The sequence below is a fragment of the Garra rufa genome, chromosome 16, assembly GCF_049309525.1.
Source record: "Garra rufa chromosome 16, GarRuf1.0, whole genome shotgun sequence".
Taxonomy (NCBI): domain Eukaryota; kingdom Metazoa; phylum Chordata; class Actinopteri; order Cypriniformes; family Cyprinidae; genus Garra; species Garra rufa.
This window is the reverse complement of record NC_133376.1, coordinates 4394049-4414118: the sequence shown is the minus strand read 5'-3', so window position 1 is coordinate 4414118 and position 20070 is coordinate 4394049. Positions and strand designations below refer to the sequence as shown.

The 20070-nt window shown below is 36.9% G+C and overlaps 1 protein-coding gene across 1 annotated transcript in view; it reads right to left on the bottom strand.

Annotated features, from left to right (window-relative positions):
- Positions 1-1632: 1632 nt before the first annotated feature.
- Positions 1633-20070, bottom strand: part of nlgn3a (neuroligin 3a) — a 210602-nt gene continuing 192164 nt past the window's right edge. The window contains exon 5 of the mRNA XM_073819991.1: positions 1633-4076. Coding sequence (XP_073676092.1) covers positions 3224-4076 — 853 coding nt within the window. The 3' untranslated portion in view covers positions 1633-3223. The remainder of the gene's footprint in view (positions 4077-20070) is intronic.

Sequence of the window (20070 nt, the reverse complement as noted above, 5' to 3'; positions counted from 1 at the left end):
ATGTTCTGGACCTACTGTAATAAAACCAAATATTGAATGGGAGCGAACCAGGTATAACCTTGGATTTCTACGGAGAACCCGCTAGGCGAAGACGAGGCATTGATTTAAAATACAGTTCAAAGTAATGTGACTTTTAAGGTCAAAATTGAGGATAAATGCACATGTCGTAGTACTGGTGATAAAGGGGGTTTGAGTTATTGTGAGGAAGAGCTGCAGGGGGTTGATGAGGGTCAAACAGGACAAGTGTCTGGCTAAAATCAGAGGCAGCTTCATCTCAGAACCAGAGCCTGATGCTGGAGGCTAAATGGTTGTAGTGCTAAGCAAACCCCCCTTCAGAAACCCTCATTCAAGTACCCCATGAACAGAAATTCACACAGGTTTTTTTATTCTCATGACAGCATCTGGAGGTTTGTTTATGATAATAGTAATCATAGTATTATTGCACTTTTTACTAAATAAAATAATAAATACAATAAATGTATATAATCAATCAAGTCATATTTTAATTAAAAATAAAATATTTTATAGTGCATTTAAAAATTCAATGCTAATATTTTCATTTTCTTTTATTTCTTTATTATTATTACTTGATATGAATTTTCATCATTTTCAAACCTAAAATCAGAAAGCTTTTATTTTGGTGGGTTGTCAGCAAGTAAGTATCCACCTTAGTTTTCCTGTAAGAGCAGACATGGCCATTTATACATTTTATGTGTCTGGCTTCCAGTCTTATCTGCATCCAGCTATATATAGCTGTAGAAAACAGATCATTTTGCTGCTTTTGCTGCTCATGAAAATGCACTGCCGGTTTTAGCACTGTGCCGAGTGAAGCGCATCAGTGCCATTGCAAAAAAAATTGCCTTTCTGTCTTGTTTCCAGCCAAAATATCTTAAAATTCTTAAGAAGGATTTTCAAAGTTAAGTTAAAGTTAACTTTTTGCTTAGAACATACTAAATAATCTGCCAATGGGGTAAGCAAAACAAATATTATTTAAAAACAGAAAACAAGATTATTTTTCTTACCCCATTGGCAGATTATTTAGCTTGTTTCCAGCAAAACTTACACAGTATTACAGTTGTTGATCTAAAATGGTGCAAAATTTTATTCATTCGTTCATTTTGCTGCATTCTGTGAAGTATGTGGGGATATTCATTCTAGATGATAACTCCAGTTTCCAACCATAAAGGCTTACTGATGCCTGGAATGATGCTATGCAGTACTAGGTTTTATTTCGCAGTTGTGTAATTATAAACATAGTTTACACACCTGTCAACTCTTTGCTGAACAGATTTTCCCATTATGTGATTTTGGAAAATGGACTCATTTATGATTTTTTTCTTCTTAAAAGTGACTTTTTGTCATTAAGTGTGTACCTTAACTTTGTACATGTTGGCAAAATGGAGTTTTCCAGGGGTGGTTTAGCAGTTGTCTGTTCTAATCATGCAAAATGACTTGATGGTACATATGACTGATTTAGCATACTACATTGAATTCCACCCATAGTTTCATAAAAAATCCTGATTTTTTTAAGCAACATGAATCAGATAGGAAATATGCATTTAACTGTGATTGAGTTGTACAAAAAGAAAAATTCTATAAATAAATCAAATAAAATAAAGGTTTTTGGAAACGTTTTCTTCTCCAGTTTTATGGTTTAATTTGGCACATGGCACAATCAGCATGTATACATCTGGTATACATAAATAAATATTAAATATATTTATACATAAATATACATATAGAGCTATTAAAAAGACACTTGTTGTGGCCTCAGATTATGGTTTAGAGGATAAAACTAGTACAGACACTAACTGCTCTAACCTCTGAATATTGGTGCTTTCAGACTAATAATTGATAATAATGGTCATTTACACTTTCAGGTCAATGGGAGCAAAATCTTCATAAAAGCCCTATACATATATGTATGTATGCCCATATTTATATATATATTTAAAGAAACACAGGTCTACACTGAAGTCAGGTTATTCAGTGTAAAGAGGCCACTGTCTCCAGTTGAGAGGAACGCTTACAAAGTCAATGGAATCATGTCAGTTAGTTCAGTTCAATCTTAAGCTATTGTTTTCTCTTGCATGTAAAATAATAGATTTATTTTGTAATTCTTAAGCAAAATTAGACATATGTAACTTTTTTAAAATAACAAAAAGTTCTATTTTGCAAAGACAGACGACAATAGACGCAGCTGAAACACTACTCGTGGTGAACAAAATCAACGCAGTGGTAAAGAAGCCCCCCCACTCCCATCACACAAATATTTAACAAAAAACATGGCAAAGGCAATCAAACACGCACACACACACGTCATCTCAACTCAAATATTCCCATTCATACCCAGAACCTCTCTCACACACACACACCAGTCAAACAGTGCTCTGAGCGTTGTGTGTAAGTGTGCATTTCATGGGAATTTGACGCAGGAGTCGATCGATAATTTTGTTGTAAAAGATGCACTTTTCTTTCAACAAAACGATTACAGTAACTTTAAAAGTCTTTATCTCCAGTCTTGTCCAATAGAAATGTTTCAAACCAAAAAAATTCAGTGGAACCAAGAAAAAAGTTAAAACACAACATGTGAGGTTATGCAACTGGAAAATGTGTTGCAGTTACCGTTTCAATCCAACGGTTTTCCATATTTGCCGTCTGTCTCATGCTTCCTGGAATCCAACTACTCAAGTCAGATCGCTACGTTCCACACAGACACATCTCAGGGAAAGATCGTCAAATTAAGACAGAGAAAAAAACAGCTCTTTATAAGGCATTGAAAAGAAATCAAAAAGCAAAGCAAACAATATTATGCAGATGTCACCTTAGAGGCCACTGTTTTGAAACATGTTTCCCACAAAAGACTGTGATGGGAAATAAAATGCACTTTCCTTTGTTTGTTTTTTTTGTTATTTATTCAAGAAAAAAGTGATCGCCCCATTCGCCCGATTCTGCTTAAAAAGGCGTTTTTTTTCTTTTAAAACGATGATTAGAAAAAATACTGCTTGAAATGCTCGTCCCTTTTCAAAGGAAAGAGAGCAGTTCTGTTTTGGCAGGTTTGCACAACTTGACATCTGGAAAGAACTTGTCACTGCTTTTTGTAAAAGTCTATTCAAATCATGTTGTTTCCATCATTGTCCTGAACCCCCTCCTCTCATTTCAACGTTTTCATTAAAACCAAAGACTTTTCCCCATCCCTCCCTTTTGTCGGATCGCCGTAAAGCTATACACGCGTGGTGGAGTGGGAATGTGGCAGGCCAGTGGAGTTGAAGCCGGCTGTGAAGGTGTTGTACGGATGTAGGTTCGGCATGCCCACTAGCGAGTTGGGGATCATGGTTATGGTGTTCGGCGTCATGAGTGGGATATCGTCAGGCGAGCGCCGCAGAGTCAGCGTGTAGTCGGGAAGTGAAGCCAGTCGTAATGGGTCACCAGGAGGGCCTGCGTCGCACTCGTGGTGCGTCTGGTTCACCTGCAGGGACATGATCTCCTCTTCGGGGGCGTGCCGGTTCACGTCATTGGTGGTGGTGGCTCGTGGTGGGCTGGGTTGCGGGTGCTGTTCCTGTCGTCGCTTATCCTTGCGGTAGTACAGAGCAGCAAACGCCAGAACATTGAGGAACAGCAGTGAAGCTCCTACTGCAATGGTAACGCTCAGCTCGGTGGAGTAATCCCGTGGGTTCTCCACCACCAGAGGGCCTGGTTCCTCTTCTCCGTTCCATTGCTCCTTCCCACTCTCACTGTTGTATGCCGGAGACATTGGCGGCCGCTTGGTGTTGAACGGCCAGGCTTTGCCATTGGGACGTTTGGTGGACAGGGAATTCTGAGTCGTCTCGGGTGGTGGCACTTTGGTGGTGGTGGAGGTGTAGTGGAACATGTCATGTAGGTTGTACAGATGAGGGACCAGGTGCTTCCAGAACGCCACTTTAGTGGCGCGGTAGTGATCACGGACTCTTGGCTTTAGGCCGATGTGCAGGTAAAGCTGGTCTTGTGGATTGTATTTGGACCAGGCTACCTCTTCAAAACGATTGGCCTTAGTATGGATGAACTTAGTATCCTGAGGCACTGGTTTGTTGGGATCTCTGCAAAACAAACAGAATAAAAATTAGTAAACTAATCTATGCTGAGAAGTAAAGTTTTCATGTAAAGCGTCGCTGGTAGAGTTCAAGCATGTCGTTCCAAACCTGTGATTTTAATTTTTCGTGGAATGCAAAGGTTGTTTTGCTGAACATTTATGCTGTTCTTTTTTTCAGTAAAAGCATTCAGTGGGGATATAATGATTCACTCAGCTCACTGATATGATTCACAATATGAGGTTTTTCACTTTTTTTTTTAACAAAACGAGATTTAAAGGCATACTTCACCCAAAAATAAAAAAAATTGGATGTTTATCTGCTTACCCTCAGGGCGTCCAAGATATAGTTGACTTTGTTTCTTCAGTAGAACACAAACAAAGATTGTCCTTTGCTGGTTTATGCTGGTCCTTAGCTGGTCATGTTGCTGGTCAAGGGCCAGCATAAACCAGCAAAGGACCAGCATCCCAGCACCAAAACATACCTAACCAGCATATGCTGTTTTTTTTCAACAGGGACAATACCAGTCAATGGTTACCAAATCTGTAAGAGTAAAAAAAAAAAAAAAAAAAAAACATACACAGACAAAAAACAAATTAAACCCTGTGGCTTGTGACGATACATTGAAGTCTTAAGACACAAAATGATCGGTCTGTGCAAGAAACTGAACAGTATTTATACCATTATTTACCTCTGATCCACCACAACGCTCTACTCTCCTGAGTGCATTCACAACAGTCGGCGTGTGACGCGTGGACGTGATCTGCCATAGTAGATGTGTCTATTGTTTACATAGTGCATATTCGCCTCTCAAAATTGTAATTACATGTACTTATCCTAATTTTGGCAACCGATTAAAAACTAAAAGATTATGTTTCCTTGTGCGAACTTATCTGGGAGTGTTGACTTTTCATCGACATTCTACATTGCATCACGCGCCGGCTGATGTAAACGCGATCCATAGAGCTGAATGTTGCGGAGGATCAGAGGTAAATAATGATATAAATACTGTTCAGTTTCTTGCACACACTGATCACTTTGTGTCTTAAGACCTCAATATATCGTCACGAGCCGCAGGATTCAATTTGGTTTTGTCTGTGTATGTTTTTTTGACTCTCAAATCCGTGGGTCCCATTGACTGCCATTATATGACTGACAGACTGCAACGGTGTGAGTTAAAAATCTTCGTTTGTGTTTTGCTGAAGAAACAAAGTCACCTACATTTTGGATGCCCTGGGGGTAAGCAAATAAACATCAAATTTTCATTTTTGGATGAACTATCTCTTTAAGACAAAATATGAATGAGAAAGTGTCATTTTATTATTTCTCAGATAAAAAGCTGAACATTACTTTTCGAAACTGAAATATATTTTATGTTCAATAACAAAAACTAAAGAGAAATTTAAAAACAAATCCCAAATAAATAAATGAATGAATAATACAACAGAAATATATATTTTAAGAAATACTAGCAATGTCCACAGAAATGCACCTTGCACAGAAAATGCATTTGAAGCAAAATCTAAATGGTCTAACTTTTGCTTTGTGAAATTATGCTACATAAAAGCAGATGGGCTGCATGAGAATCAGACTTATTCTCTGACAGCAGATGGGGCTTATGGAACCCCAGCTAGGAATGTAATTGTTCTAAGAATGTTCCGAGAACATTATGCTATGTTCTGGTAATGTTTTCAGTGGCAAGTTTTATCTTAGTTACCAGAATATTCTCCCAAAAGGAAGGATAATAGTGTCTAAAAATTATAAAGTGTTAATTGATAACATTGTTGGAACATTATCCTCTAACATTCTAATAAAAATTTAAGTGGGAAGCTTCCCACTGGACAATGGATGTGGACTGTAATGTTGCTCAGATGTCAAATTTTGGTCGAAAGTAAAAACCCAACCTTTTTTGATGAAGCTCCCACTTCATTAAATAGCTCCAAAAACAGCTTTACTAGCTTCACTTATAAACCAGACTGACTTTATTTCTGTCATACATTTGCAAAAGTTCTTAGTGAGATTAACAGAGGTTTAGATGTTGATGTATGTTTTAAAGTAACAGTTTGGTTTGATGTCATCATTATAGTGACAATGCCCTGGATGAGTTTTGTATGATGCACCCAGAATACACTGCAGCATGAAGCATGTCACCATTGTAGAGAATACATTACTGTTGAAATGCATTACTACAGTCACTAATATGAAATTAATAGCATTCTAGATGAGATCAGTTGATCAGATCACTACATTATGGTATCTTTAACACCAGCAAGTAGCCAACATCATCTGATCACATTGTATAGTGTTGTTTTTGCCATAACAAACATAGCAACAGCAGTAAAAGAAAAAAAAAAAACATCCAAAAGTCAAGAGTGAAATTCCCAACACTTATCACCATATTGGTGGTATCAAATCTAACTCTTACTTTTAAACAGATATGAACATCTAAACCTCTGGTAATCTCAATAAAAACTGTAAATGTATGACAGAAATAAATCTGGTTTATAATAAGTGAAGCTGGTAATGCTGTTTTTGGATTTATTAAATGACGCTGGAGCTTGACATCGAACAAGGTTGGGTTTACAATTTTAACCAAAATTTTACTTCTGAGGAATGTAAGTCCTCATCTAGAGTGATGGGAAGCTTCATTAGAAATTTAGAGGATAATGTTCTAACAATGTTATCAATAAACATTTTTAGAATGTTTTTTAGTGAACATTCTGGGAGCTAAAATAAAACTTGGGTCCCACTTTACATTAGGTGGCCTTAAGTACAATGTACTTACATTTGAATGAATAATTTGGTACAATGTACTTATTGTGTACATGCATGTTTTTACATTGTACTTATATAAAACCTCTGTGTAATTACATTTGTACTTAATTTCTGTAATTACCACTGTTGACACATCCCTTACACCCTAACCTACCCTTAAACCTACCCATAACACCAAACTCGCCCTAACTTTACCCATATCCCACCTTAATAGAAGCAGAAGTGTTTTGCAATGCAATATGACCACATTAAGTACATTGTACTTATTTTTTGATGTAAGTATATAATAGTTAAGGCCATCTAAAGTGTGACCAAAACTTGCTTTTGAAAACATTAACAGAACATGAAAAATGTCTAGCCGAGACAGTGTTTCCTTGGTTACCGCTGTCAACTAAGCAGTGCTGTGCTTATTAACACTACTTTAACATGCATTATACAAAAGGAAAATGAAAAGGAAATACCATATAAACTGTGCTGAAGACAGTATGTTCCCCTCAGGGATGTATTCATATAAACCTTTGCCCTCAACTGTATCGTTGTTTGTTTGGCATCTCAAACTTGAATTGTCATGTACTTTCATTGATTTTTGACTAGATCAGTGTGCATTGTTACATCCCTAGTGACTAGGTACCACAAATTTAGTTCATATGCCACATGAAGCTCTTAAATCTCATTTAGAATTTCAAGAAAAGCTTCAGAAGACCTGTAATATAGTGTCCTAGTTGTATGGACCATATCAGTGGTGCTTTTTTGTCTAGACCTTGACAACCCCCTGTCAATACACAGTCATGTGGAAACGTTAGGATACCCTATATTAAGTTCCATGGGTTTCTGTATCAGGACATAATAAAACATTATCTGATTCACGAAACATTCTTAAGAAGAATTTTCTTCTTAACTGCCATTTTCTTCTTATTTTTTAAAATAAGAAAAAAGTTAAGAATATTTCGTATTCCCAAAAAAACCGTGTTAGGAATATTCGGTAACACTTTATTTTAAGGATCAGGAATTAGACAGTAATTAATGACTAATAACTGCATTTGTAAATGACTAGTTATGGACTTGTATGCCATTACAAGCTATTTATAAGACCTTTATTGGCTGTTGTCTTATGTTGGTCTTATAGACCCTTTATATTTGTTTCTGTCCTAACAGTGTACTAATTAGCTAAACATAAAACAAACTAATAGCTTGTATTGTGTGAATTACAAACTTTATAAGTTCTTAGTACACTATGTGAATGTGTAGCTTATAAGTATGAAATAAATATAGAATATGAATTTCATCAGATATTTAAATTAGCTGAAAAACAGTTACACAAAAGCAGTTTTCTAGCAGTTGTTCCACACTAATAAATGATTAATAAACAAAATATTCCACATTCCTTTAATTTATTAAGAGCTAACAAGCACATTTCTCACTAATAAATGCTGTATTACTTCAGATTATGTGCCCTATTCTAAAGTAGAAAAGACACATGAAAGATTGCAGTGAAGAATTCTGTCTTTATTGTTTGATGGTTCAACAAGAGAACAAACTACAGATGAGACACATCTGCAAACTTTCATGTCGCTTTTCTACTTTAGAATAGGGAACATAATCTGAAGTAATACTGAATGTATTAGTGAGAAATTTGCTTGTTAGCTATTAATAAATTCAGGGAATGGGGAATATTTAGTTTTTAAATCATTTGTTAGTATGGAACAACTGCTAGAAAGACTGTGCTTTTGTGTAAAAGTGTTTTTCTGTTAATTGAAATGTCTGTGATGAAATGCCTATTCTGTATTTATTTTATACTTATAAGCTACACATTCACATAGTGTATTGAGAACTTATAAAGTGTGTAATTCACACAATACAAGCTATTAGTTTGTTTTATGTTTAGCTAATTAGTACACTGTTAGGACAGAAACAAGTATAAAGGGTCTATAAGACAAAAATAAGACAACAACCAATAAAGGCCTTATAAATAGCTTGTAATGGCATACAAGTCCATAACTAGTCACTTACAAATGCAGTTATTAGTCATTAATTACTGTCTAATTCCTGATCCTTAAAATAAAGTGTTACCGAATATTCTTATCTTTTTACTTAAGATTGTTCTTAAGACAAAAATTAAGAAAATTCAAATTCTGGAAAAGAATCTTCTTAAAAACCATCGTAAATAACTTCTTAAAGTTAGGATAGCCCGAGACTTGTCTTAAATCCCAAATAGTTAGAATTATTTAATGAATTTATTGGGTTATTTCAAATTAATTGTTATATTTAAGCATTGCAACACTACTAGCTACATATAATACATATTAGGACTATTAATAGAGATGAGCACGAGTTCGCTGAAGTGACAGCAGTGACTGATAATGTAAACAATGATCTGTCATGATTAGCCTAGGTATGACCCTACTTTTTGCCGACATCAAAACTCAGTAGCAACTCTACAAAACCGAGTCAGATAGGGAGATTTAATTAAACATTTATTTTTTATTTTACTTGGCCTATAAATACAACACAATCTTTGGCCGTATTTAGCGCATATGTGCAGGATGCGTTTGCTGTAGCAGCGCACACACACACCGGAAGCATTCATTCGGACGAGGGAACAAAAACAACACAAAAATAAATAAAATCGATTGCTTAAGACAGACCCTTTAAAAGTAACTTCAAAAACACGGCGCATTAAAAACATGAAGCCGAGCGTGCGTATTATGATTATTAGGATAATCTGTAGAAACCGCAAAAAAGACGTTGAAGTGTTTATAAATGCGTCTTCAGCAATGCATTCACTCAGATAGATGTATCATTTTCTTCTTAAGAAAAAAAATAAGATGTTCTTAAAAACATATTTGAGAACTTCTTAAGAACTTTTCAAGAATTGCTCTTAAGATCATTCTTACGAACTTCTTAGAATTTATCTTAAGAAATTTCTTAATTTAAGAAGATGTTCGTGAATCCGGCCCCTGGTCCTTTGGATTATCAGGTCTTAAAATTTGAAAAATAAAGCCTCAGATGAACAACAATAACAATGTGTCATTATTTATTTAACAAAAACAAAGCCAATATGGAAAAGCCAAAGTGACAAAGTTAGGACACCCTATGATTCAATTGCTTGTAAATCTACTTTTAGCAGTAATAACTTGAAGTAATAATTTTCTTTATGACTTTATCAGTCACTCACATCGTTCTGAAGGAATTTTGGCCTACTCTTTTATACAACGTTTATTGAGTTTGGTAGGCATTTGTTTATGCACAGCTCTCACCACAGCATTTCAGTCAGGATGAGGTCTTGACTTTGAATAGGCTATTGGCCCTTGATTCTTTTCTTCCCAGTCGTTCTGTTGTAGATTTGCTGGTGTGCATGGGATCATTGTCCTGTTGCATTACCCAATTTTGGCTCAGCTTTAACTGTTGGATGAATTGATTCTAGAATACTTCGTATACTAGTATATAAAGGAGTTCATACTCAATGACTGTGAGGGGCCCAGGTCCTGTGGCTACAAAACAAACCCAAAATCATCAACCCTCCATCAACATGTGTGACTTTTGAGATGTTTGTGCTGATACGCTCTTTAGGTTTTTAACAAACATGGTACTGTGCATTATGGTCAAACATCTCGACTTTAGTCTCTGTTCAAAGGACATTGTTCTAGAGTTCTTATTGTATGTGCAGATGCAACTTTCCAAACTTAAACCATGCTGCAATGCTTTTTTAGATAAAATAAGCTTTCTTTTGGCAACATTCCAAACATGCCATACTTGTCTCATATTTTTCTAATTGTACTGTTATGAACTTTATCATTTAACATATTAACTGAGGTCTGCAATGTAGTTCTTGGGTTGTCTGCCACTTTGGACGTCCACTTCTGGGAGGGTTTCTGTTTTGAATGTTCCAGATGGATGGCAACAACAATTTATTCTCTAAGATCGTTGCTGATGTCTTACCACCTTTGCATTGTGTTAACACACACCTGAAGGCTCTCGAGACCAGCAAACTGCCCAAACTTCTGCTTTTATGGAGGTGCTCACAATTGCTGATGAACAGTTAATCAAAGGTATTTGATTAGCAGTGTCTGACCATTACTTACTCTCTTAATTTCTATGTTAACAGTAAGGGTGTCCTAATTTTTCAACCATGGATTGTTCTTTTTCGCTTTATTTCGGTTAAATAAATAATGACATGGTGCAATATGTCATATAATGTTGTGTGAGGTTTTATTTTCCAAATTTTAAGATCTCCCCAGGACCAGATAATTGTTTTTTTTATTTATAGAATCCAATAGGGTGTCCTGACTTTTTCACATGACTGTTTTAACTGTGTGAAAAAGAGAAGCTTTGAAATTCTGCTAAAATTCTCCTTCTGTGATTCACAAATGACGTCATATACAAAGCAGGGGTGTCAAACCTCCTAGAGGGCCACAGTCTTACAAAGATTAGCTCCAATTCTCCTCCAATAAATGTACCAGAAGTTTTCAAATAAGTCTGAAGGACTTGATTAGCTGGATCAGGTGCGTTTAATTAAAGTTGAAGCTAAGCTCTGCAGGGCTGTGGCCCTCCAGGAACTGAGTTTGACACCCCTGTCATACAGCTTTGGAATGATATGAGGGTGAGAAAATGATAGCAGAATTTTTATTCTAACTATCCCTTTAAAGTTGTTGGTTCATTCCTATTAAATTCACCATTGTTGTGCTATCCAAGGCCCCTCAACCTCAGGATGCTCTAAGAGAGGAATGTCTAACCCTGTTTCCAGAGTTTAGCTCCAGTCCTAACCAAGTTTGGGAATACTAGAAACTTCCAGGGAGGTGTCTTAGGGCAGGTTGGAGCTAAACTCAGCAGGACATTGGTTCTCCAGAAGCAGGATTGGACACTGGCTCTTTCAGAGCAACTGGATTAAGACATCTGCTAAATGACAGCTTACTATTATCATTATCATCCTTTACAATCTTCAGCAGAAAAATCAGCATGCCTCTGCCTTTTCTGCCTTTCTTTCTTTTCAGTAAAACTGTACCTTCACTCTTGGTCAGGTTAAGCATGCATAATAACACAAACAGCTTGCATCCATTCTCATATCAACCCCTGGAGTTTGCGCCAATCAACAAAACAATTTTACGTTCACAGACATTCCTCATCATCGCTGCACTACTATCTGTCTTGTTTCACCTTCTTGTATAAAGATGCCTGCCACTTCTTCCAAATCATCATTTTCTATTTCTCCCTTGTGTGACATTACGTTACAGCTCATATCTCTAAGCACCTCTGCCTGCTGGGCTTCACGCTTCCTCGGCTCATTCTGTATAAAAAAGAGATGGGCCAGAGGCTTTTAAAGTGAAACACAAATGAATAAATCAACAGCTGAGATGTGCTTCAGGATGCAACTTGTTTTTGATAAAACAACAGCAGTGCATCCATTCCGTTAATTGCTTTGGGAAAGCAGTGCAGATTGCATTAACAGCGAGTGTGCTGATAGAAAGTGGACCATATTAATCTAAACGCTAAAGGGGGGATGCTGGCAAAGGGCCCTAGTGTGTGTGTTGTACTAGCCTTTAGCCTCCAGGGGTCGCTGTTTCTCCAACTGATATTACAAGCTCACAGAAGGCAAAGCAAGGTGGCGTCCAACCTCTATGGTACTACTGAGTTATCGTCTGTATCAACATATGGCATCTAAATAATCACACATCTACTTGTTGTCTTTCAGCTCCACTAGTGACTATCCTAAGCTTTTAAAAGCTCTTCAAAAATTGGGCAGTGGTAAAATATATACTACATAACAATAATTGAATCAGAAGAGTCTTGTTGGTATGATTCAACAAGCAGAAGCTAACAGGGACATGGTAACCAGATAAACCTTGACCCCTCATCTGAGATAAAATACCGCAAGATGGAACAGTGCAACAATGTTTCAGACTTGTTTTAATGAAGAGACATCTCATGAACTAGGCAGTTAGCGATATCACTAATGTGCCCTTGAGCGAGTCGTCCAATTCCAAACTGTAGGGACAGTCCCTGTCGCTAATGTCCTGTAATTCACAGTGGATGAAAAGTGACAAGACGCCAAGATGGCAGCTGTTTGTCCTTATACTGTATGTTAGTGGTTCTTTGCATATCTGTGGAAAAGTCCTATCAGAAAATGCATACACTCCGCTATAACAACATTCAAAAAAGATGACACTGTAATTCAGTGTTATTATGCAATTTCAATTCAAATGCATTAATATCACATATATTTTCGAATTTGATAAAAGCTCTTTAGTCTGTTTGAAATGTGCTTGCCCTCATGAAATTGAGCATATTGATGCCACTCACATATTTATGGTAAACAGAATTTCTTTTTTTGTTGTTGTGTTGTCATTGATGGCCTCTCTCACACAATATTAAAATGTGGTGTGTGCACAAGTTGACATGCCAGTCCAGCTTCAGATCATGCATTGCAGAAGATGCAGAAATGTATTTTTTTTTTTAAATCTATCTTGTATTTCAAATGAAATTTTTTTTAGAGTCGTTATTTACAACAGTCCGAGAACTGGTCTATGCTATGAAATTAAGTATATCTGAAAGGACAGAAAACCAGCTTTTGTGTTTTTTGTGCTTTTTTTTTCTTGTCTGTGCCTCTGCGAGCAGAGAAGTAAATGGAGATAGGTTGAATGTCAGCTCAGAAGCCGATAAATAACTGGTTTTATTAGGCTGGTAATGATCCCCAATGAATATTGGCAGCCGTACCATGATGACTTTGTAGCTGAATATCAGTAATTAAGTTTCAAAGAAGCAGGCAGCAGAGGTAAGGTCATATTGATCTGCCACGGTGCAACATGCCAGAGAACAGGACATCAATGAAGCCGCAGCGGCGCAGTATATATGAATTCTTGTTGCGTGGCGTGCGAGTGGCAGTCAGTGTACCTGGGGCATTCTCGCTTAATAGGAAACGCAAGAATCTCAATATCACCACACGGTCTCATAATGGTCAATCAACCGCCTTGCATGACACAGCATATTTGTGTTTGCGGCTGGGTTTTCAATGCTATTGACTGCTGATTTGAGGTCAGTCGTGATGTTTTACATGTGTCTTCAGAGGCTGCTGGTCTGCAGTGATAACATACTTTGTGTGGGTGTTTCACACGTGAGTGTTTAACTTTAGTGTGTTGATGGAAATGAAGACGAAAAATTACAACTAGTGCTACCAGTACAGTACTATGGACTTTTTTATAAACATTTTTTATTTGTTTTAAAAGTGTTCTGTTTTACTGCGGAACCCTCTCGGCACCATTTGTGCTGTGCTCATGAAAGTAATCTCAAATAATGGCCAATAATTAGCCAACTGTCAATTGTGAGTTGTTTCCTTACAAAAGCAGTTCATTTAAGAGAAGCCTCTTCTTCATTGACATCCATTAAAAAAGGCCTCTTGTCTAAGGTGTCTTGTCTCCTTGCCAGTGTACTGCAGCGTTATGCTTTTTTTTGTTAACCTTGAAGGCTCCCTTTAGGGGAGGGGCTCTGATATAAAGCAACGTGAGTCATTCAGTGTTAGTGAAGTCTAATTTATCCTGCATTTATGACCGTTTATACTGAGCTGATGTTTTGGTTATGTTACTGATTTCTCACATGATTTGAATTTGTTAGCCTTATTTATTTGAGTCAATGTTACTATCATTAAGATACTATTAGAGTTTTTATTAATATTTAGAATTTGTTTTCATATTCAATTTCCTGTTTGCATTTTTGTTGTTGTTATTATTATTAAGTTATTTAATTACCGGTATTTTAATTTTAGATTTAAGCCCAATTCGCATGGGATAAGTATTGTCTGGTGACCTAGTCATTTGTAATAACTGCGAAGGTTGTCTGTGGTCTTAATCCTGTGCGAATCCAAGTCTGTAATTTGTAAAGTTAAAATTCTTCCACAAATAATCTACCATATTTCACAAAACACCGAGGTCCTGTGATAATATTAGTCCCATTAGTAGTGAATTGGCATCTCTGTGATTTGGCCAGTTTTTTTTAAGGTTTTTGTTTCCTGTACCCCTTTTTATTCATTTTCCGTGAAGAATGGAGGCTGGGTTGGAGTGTTTTGCTAGTATTTTGGGTGCTGAGTTGCTTTACCATACAACTATACAATTTGCAGTAAGAGAAAGCTGAGACCATCAAAAGAGTGAAAATAAAGATTAGATAGAGATGACATGTATAGCAGCATGCAGTAAGGAACATTCTTCTGTTTATGATATATCATATACAGTGCTTATAGAAAGTCATAATACCCCTTTGAAATAGTTACTTTATTTGTAATACAGCCTGAAATCAAACCCCATTCCAAATAACTTTTCCAGCTATATTTACAATTTTGGTCTTACTACACCAAATCAATTTAAATAAAATTCTGCAAATTAATAAAAAAAAAAAAAAAAAAAAAAAAAAAAAACTAGAATAAGAGCGTTAATTTAATTTAATACTTTGTAGAATCACCTTTTACTTTATTTACAGCCATCAGTCTTTTTGGATATGTCTGTACTAGCTTTGCACACCTTGATTGGGGAACATTTGCTCATTCTTCCTTGCAGAATTGTTCAAGTTCAGTCAAATTCTGTGGTGAGGACAGCTCTCATCAGGGCTACCCTATCTCTGCAATGGTATTAGGGCTTTGACTTGGTCACTCAAGGACCTTCTTATCCTTAAGCCATTTCATTGTTGTTTTGGCAGTATGTTTAGGGTTATTGTCATGTTGGAAGGCGAATAACCTGCTCATTTTCAGCTAGCAGAGGGGCGCAGGTTTTCCTCAAGAATTTGGATGTACTTGCCAATATCCTTTTTCCCTTCAATTCTGACCAATCGCCCAGTCCCAGTTGAAGACAAACACCCCCATAACATAATGCTGCCACCTCCACCATGCTTCACAGTAGGTATGGTGTGTTTTAGGTGGTGTGCTGTGTTTGCTTTTTGCCAAACATAGCGCTTGAAGTTTTGGTCGCAGTTTTGGTCACATCAGACTATTGTACCTTTTGCCAGAAGGTATCAGACTCTTCCAGATGTGTTTTTGCATAGTGCAAACAAGAAAGGCCGGCTTTGTGTTAAGCTTGGGAGATAGTTGTCACATGCACAGACAGACCAGACCCAGCCATAAAGCTTTGTAAGTCCTTCAAAGTAGCCTTTGGCCTCCTGGTAGCTTCTCTTATCAATGTGCTCCTGGCTCTGTCATCCACTTTTGGATGGACGGCCTGATCTAGGCAATGAGCTGGTGGTGCCATACGCTTTCCACTTTTTAATGATGCTCTGAACAGTACTCCGAAGGATAGCTAAAGCCTTTTGTAGCCTTCTCATAACTTGTGCCTTTCTATAACTTTATCCCGGGGGTCTTTTGAAAACACTATCCCAACTATTGTGAAATATTTGCCGTACCATGCACTACTAACAGTGGAATCTTCAAGAAACAGCTTATTTTATTCTGAAGTAATCAACACCACTACTATTGATGTCTGGTGGGCAGTTAGCCTGGTGTTTCATCAGTTAATTGCTTGCACCTGAGCATGTTTATAATGGTATACTCTAAAGGGGCTGATCTTTACCAAACCAGGCATTTCACTGATTATTTTTTAATAATCAGTATTAATAATCAGTACATATTTTTACTTTAATGATCAGTTTACAATGTGTTATATTACAGGGTCGTTGAATGCTTGAATCTGTCTGGCTGACGAACGTTCTAATGGTGTGCATTATTTTCAGGTAAACGCACAGCGAACGTATTACTAGGCAGCATCCCTGCTGAAAAAAACAGCTAAAACCAGCCTAGGCTGGTTGGCTGGTATTGGCTGGTTTAAGCTGGAAGTAGCTGGTTTTAGCTGGTCTCCCAGCCTGGCCAGGCTGGAAAAAAGGCCAAAACCCCTCTAAAACCAGCCTGCCTTCCAGCTATGACCAGCTAAAACCAGGCTGGTTGACCAGCTAAAACCAGCCAACCAGCCTAGGCTAGTTTTAGCTGTTTTTTTCACCAGGGATTACATGTCTATATCACTTCACCAGACGATTTCAGTTATTTCAAAGGTCCTTACAGCCCCAAACCCAACCAAAACCCACAACTACACTGGCCAAACAAATAAATACAGTAAACAACTGGATAAAAACGACCATGTTACGCCATATTACGTTTTATTATGTACGGAAAGCACATACACTATTTCTCCCACTCTCTCTCCTGAACACATGCACACACATACAGTTTGCACACGTTAGCATACGCACTAATGTTGTTAGCACTGTTCTGATGATTAACAGCTTAAAAAGTACATGACATTTCTCACAAGCGAGTTAGCAACAGCGTCTTGAAGAAAATTAACTTGAAGTTTCATTATTAGTAGAGACAATGCTGCCAATTACTTTTGAGAGATGCACAGACTCAGAGAGGTAATTCAGAAGCTTAATATCTCTCTTCCTCTATGTCTGCCTGTCTGTTAGTCTGTCTAAATTTTTTATTATTAACTGCATTAGTTTGCTATCAACGGCTCAAGTGTCGTTACTAGGTCTAAAATTATGTTTTGGAATTAGCAACGAAGGCTTTGGATGAGCTGCGTAAGAAATTAATCCTATTCACAATAATGGTTTAAGGACAAAAACTGGATGGATATTTTGAAATATATCATCTGATTGATGTCTTGGTGTGGTAACCGTAGTATAAATGGAATAATTGACTTCGGTCTGTTGAATCCTATGAAAATAATGCACATGTGCATTATTTTCTAAGAATTTAATGGCCTGTCGTCAATTATTCCTTACTTAATTTTTACAGTAAATCACACAAGGTCCACAGATAATCCTGTGCAAAGTGTGAAGAGGGATTTACTTAACTATAATAACCCTGATTCTGACTATTTAGATTTTGACCATGCCACATTGTATGACTACTCTTTTGGAACCTTTTAGAAAACTTTAGAAAACTTTTAAACTGCAATGTCTTTGTTACAGTAGGTAACCATACCAATATCAATAATGTATTATAAGTGTTTTTCCTCTCCAGCGACCAAACTGGTGCCCCATTCATTCCACTAACCCACAATCTTGATAGTGTATGTGCAAATGGAGGCCATGAATTAGCTGACAGTGTTCTGTCAGGTCACCCACTCAACTTGGCTCCTAACCCTCTCAAATGTTTAGGTTCAGGCCACTTGGGCTTGCCCAGTGAAACGGTACTTCAGTCTCTCTCAGTGGCACTCATTCAGATCTCAGGCCCTGAGAGGAAACTACTCTACGACCATTGAGATCCTCAAACAAGGTTAGACTTCCTAAACGCCATCCTAACACCAAAGGGAGAGGTTTGTCTGAAGATATTTTCATCAAAGAATCAGACCTTAGCAGTGCAGTATTCTAGTTTCATAGTAGCAAATTAAGTCTGGACAAAATTCCGCAGTTAATGGGCATTTAATTATTATTATTTTTTTTTTTACATTCATTATTATTATTTAAATAATTTTTAACAATTATTTAAAAATTATTATAGTTTTTTATTATTAGTGGTGCTTGCTAAGGCTAATTGTAATAAAGAAAGAAAAAGAAAGAATGGTTTCACTCTTGGAAAAACTCTAAAAGTTCTTTTTTCATATAGCAGTCATAGCAGAATAAATCTAATGAATATGACAAGGTGAAAAAGAGTCAGAGGTAATTCGATGGGACTGCATTGGTTATTCATCAGTCTAATTTGCAGCGCTCGGATGACTGTGGACATTGAGACACCAAATCCGAAGGGGCATCATAAAAGCCTCTGTTTCCACTTCACTGTCTTAGCATACTTTGGTCAGGGTCACTTATTTCAATGAAACTCCATCTTCAACTGAATAGCATTGATTGTAACTCAAGGTAGTGTATGTACTTTTCATTTTAAAGTTTTCTATCTAGGGGTTATTTATACATACTGTACAGGAGGTATGTGCACTGCTTCATCTGGTTTTTCATCTTACGGTGCATTTCAAGGTCCACACACAACTGGCTTCACTTTTGAAAGATGCAGTGTTACATTTAGTTTTTCTTATCTTCTCTCTTTGCTGTTTTCAAGGTCAGCAGATAGAATATTTAACATAAAACAGCATGGCAGAGAGAGAAAGATAGAGAGGGAGAATGCTTTCAAAGAACCTTGCTATTCAGCCCAGAAAGTTTAAACTTCTGTTGCTTAAAGTTCAGATAGTCAGTGGCTAGGGAACGTTTAATTTTGTATTACTTTCTCAATTCCTCACAGAACAAGAAAAAAGATAATTAGTGGTTTTTGATAATGTTATTACAATATTACTCATATTATTATATATATGCATATTTGTGTGTGTGTGTGTTGTAGTGTTGTAGTATTAAGTGCACTCAAAGAGACTAGACTTTCATGATGCCTTCTTAAACCAAAATTCACTTCTAAAAAGTACACCTCGTAAAAATGTTAACCAGTTTTACAAATTAAAAGTACATTTTAAATAATATTAATACTTTTTTAATATTCTTTTGTTCTGTTTTAAGGCAAGGCACTGCAGGTGATTAGACAATATATATATAACAATTTTTTAGGGAATAAAATGTTTAAAAAAATCAAGCAAATTATATATGAACAAATCCCTCTGTAAAAACCTTCAGAATATAGACAGGAATAAAAATGTAAAGTTTGGTGTGTGTAACGGTGCGTTCACACCGCCCCAAACGTTAGCGTCAGTTGTTGCAAGATTACATGTAAAGTCTATGGTTGAGTCCTTCAGAGGTCCGTCAATGTGGTGCGTTGTGTGCGTTGGATCCGTCAACTTTTCAAGCGTTACCTGCGTTTCAAGCGTCAACGCAGCAAACGCAAGCAGCGCAGAAGTTCAGCTAGCTGAACTTTTGACGGACTTGACGCACTTGACGCAGTGAATCAACCAATCAGAGCGTCTCACTGTAGCGACGTCACCACACGTATCTTGAATGAAGCGGGAGCAGAAAAAAAATCTTTTTCAATTTAATTATATTATATATATATATATATATATTGCTCATTGTAGCCGTCTGCAATCGCAGAGAATTGTATGATCCGTCCTCGTTGTTGTATAAAGACAGGAATGTAAAGGAACTTGCTTGGATGAAGATCGCTGAAGAGATCGGGATGTCGGGTAACTTATCAAATCTTTTCTCAATGTAATTATTTCCCATTTCGTTAGCCAGCAAAACATGGTCATGAGAAGATTCCAAAATGTCCAGTCCCTACTAGTTTGCCATGGTTTATTCAGGGGAAGTGTGCAAACTAGATGCGTTGGGA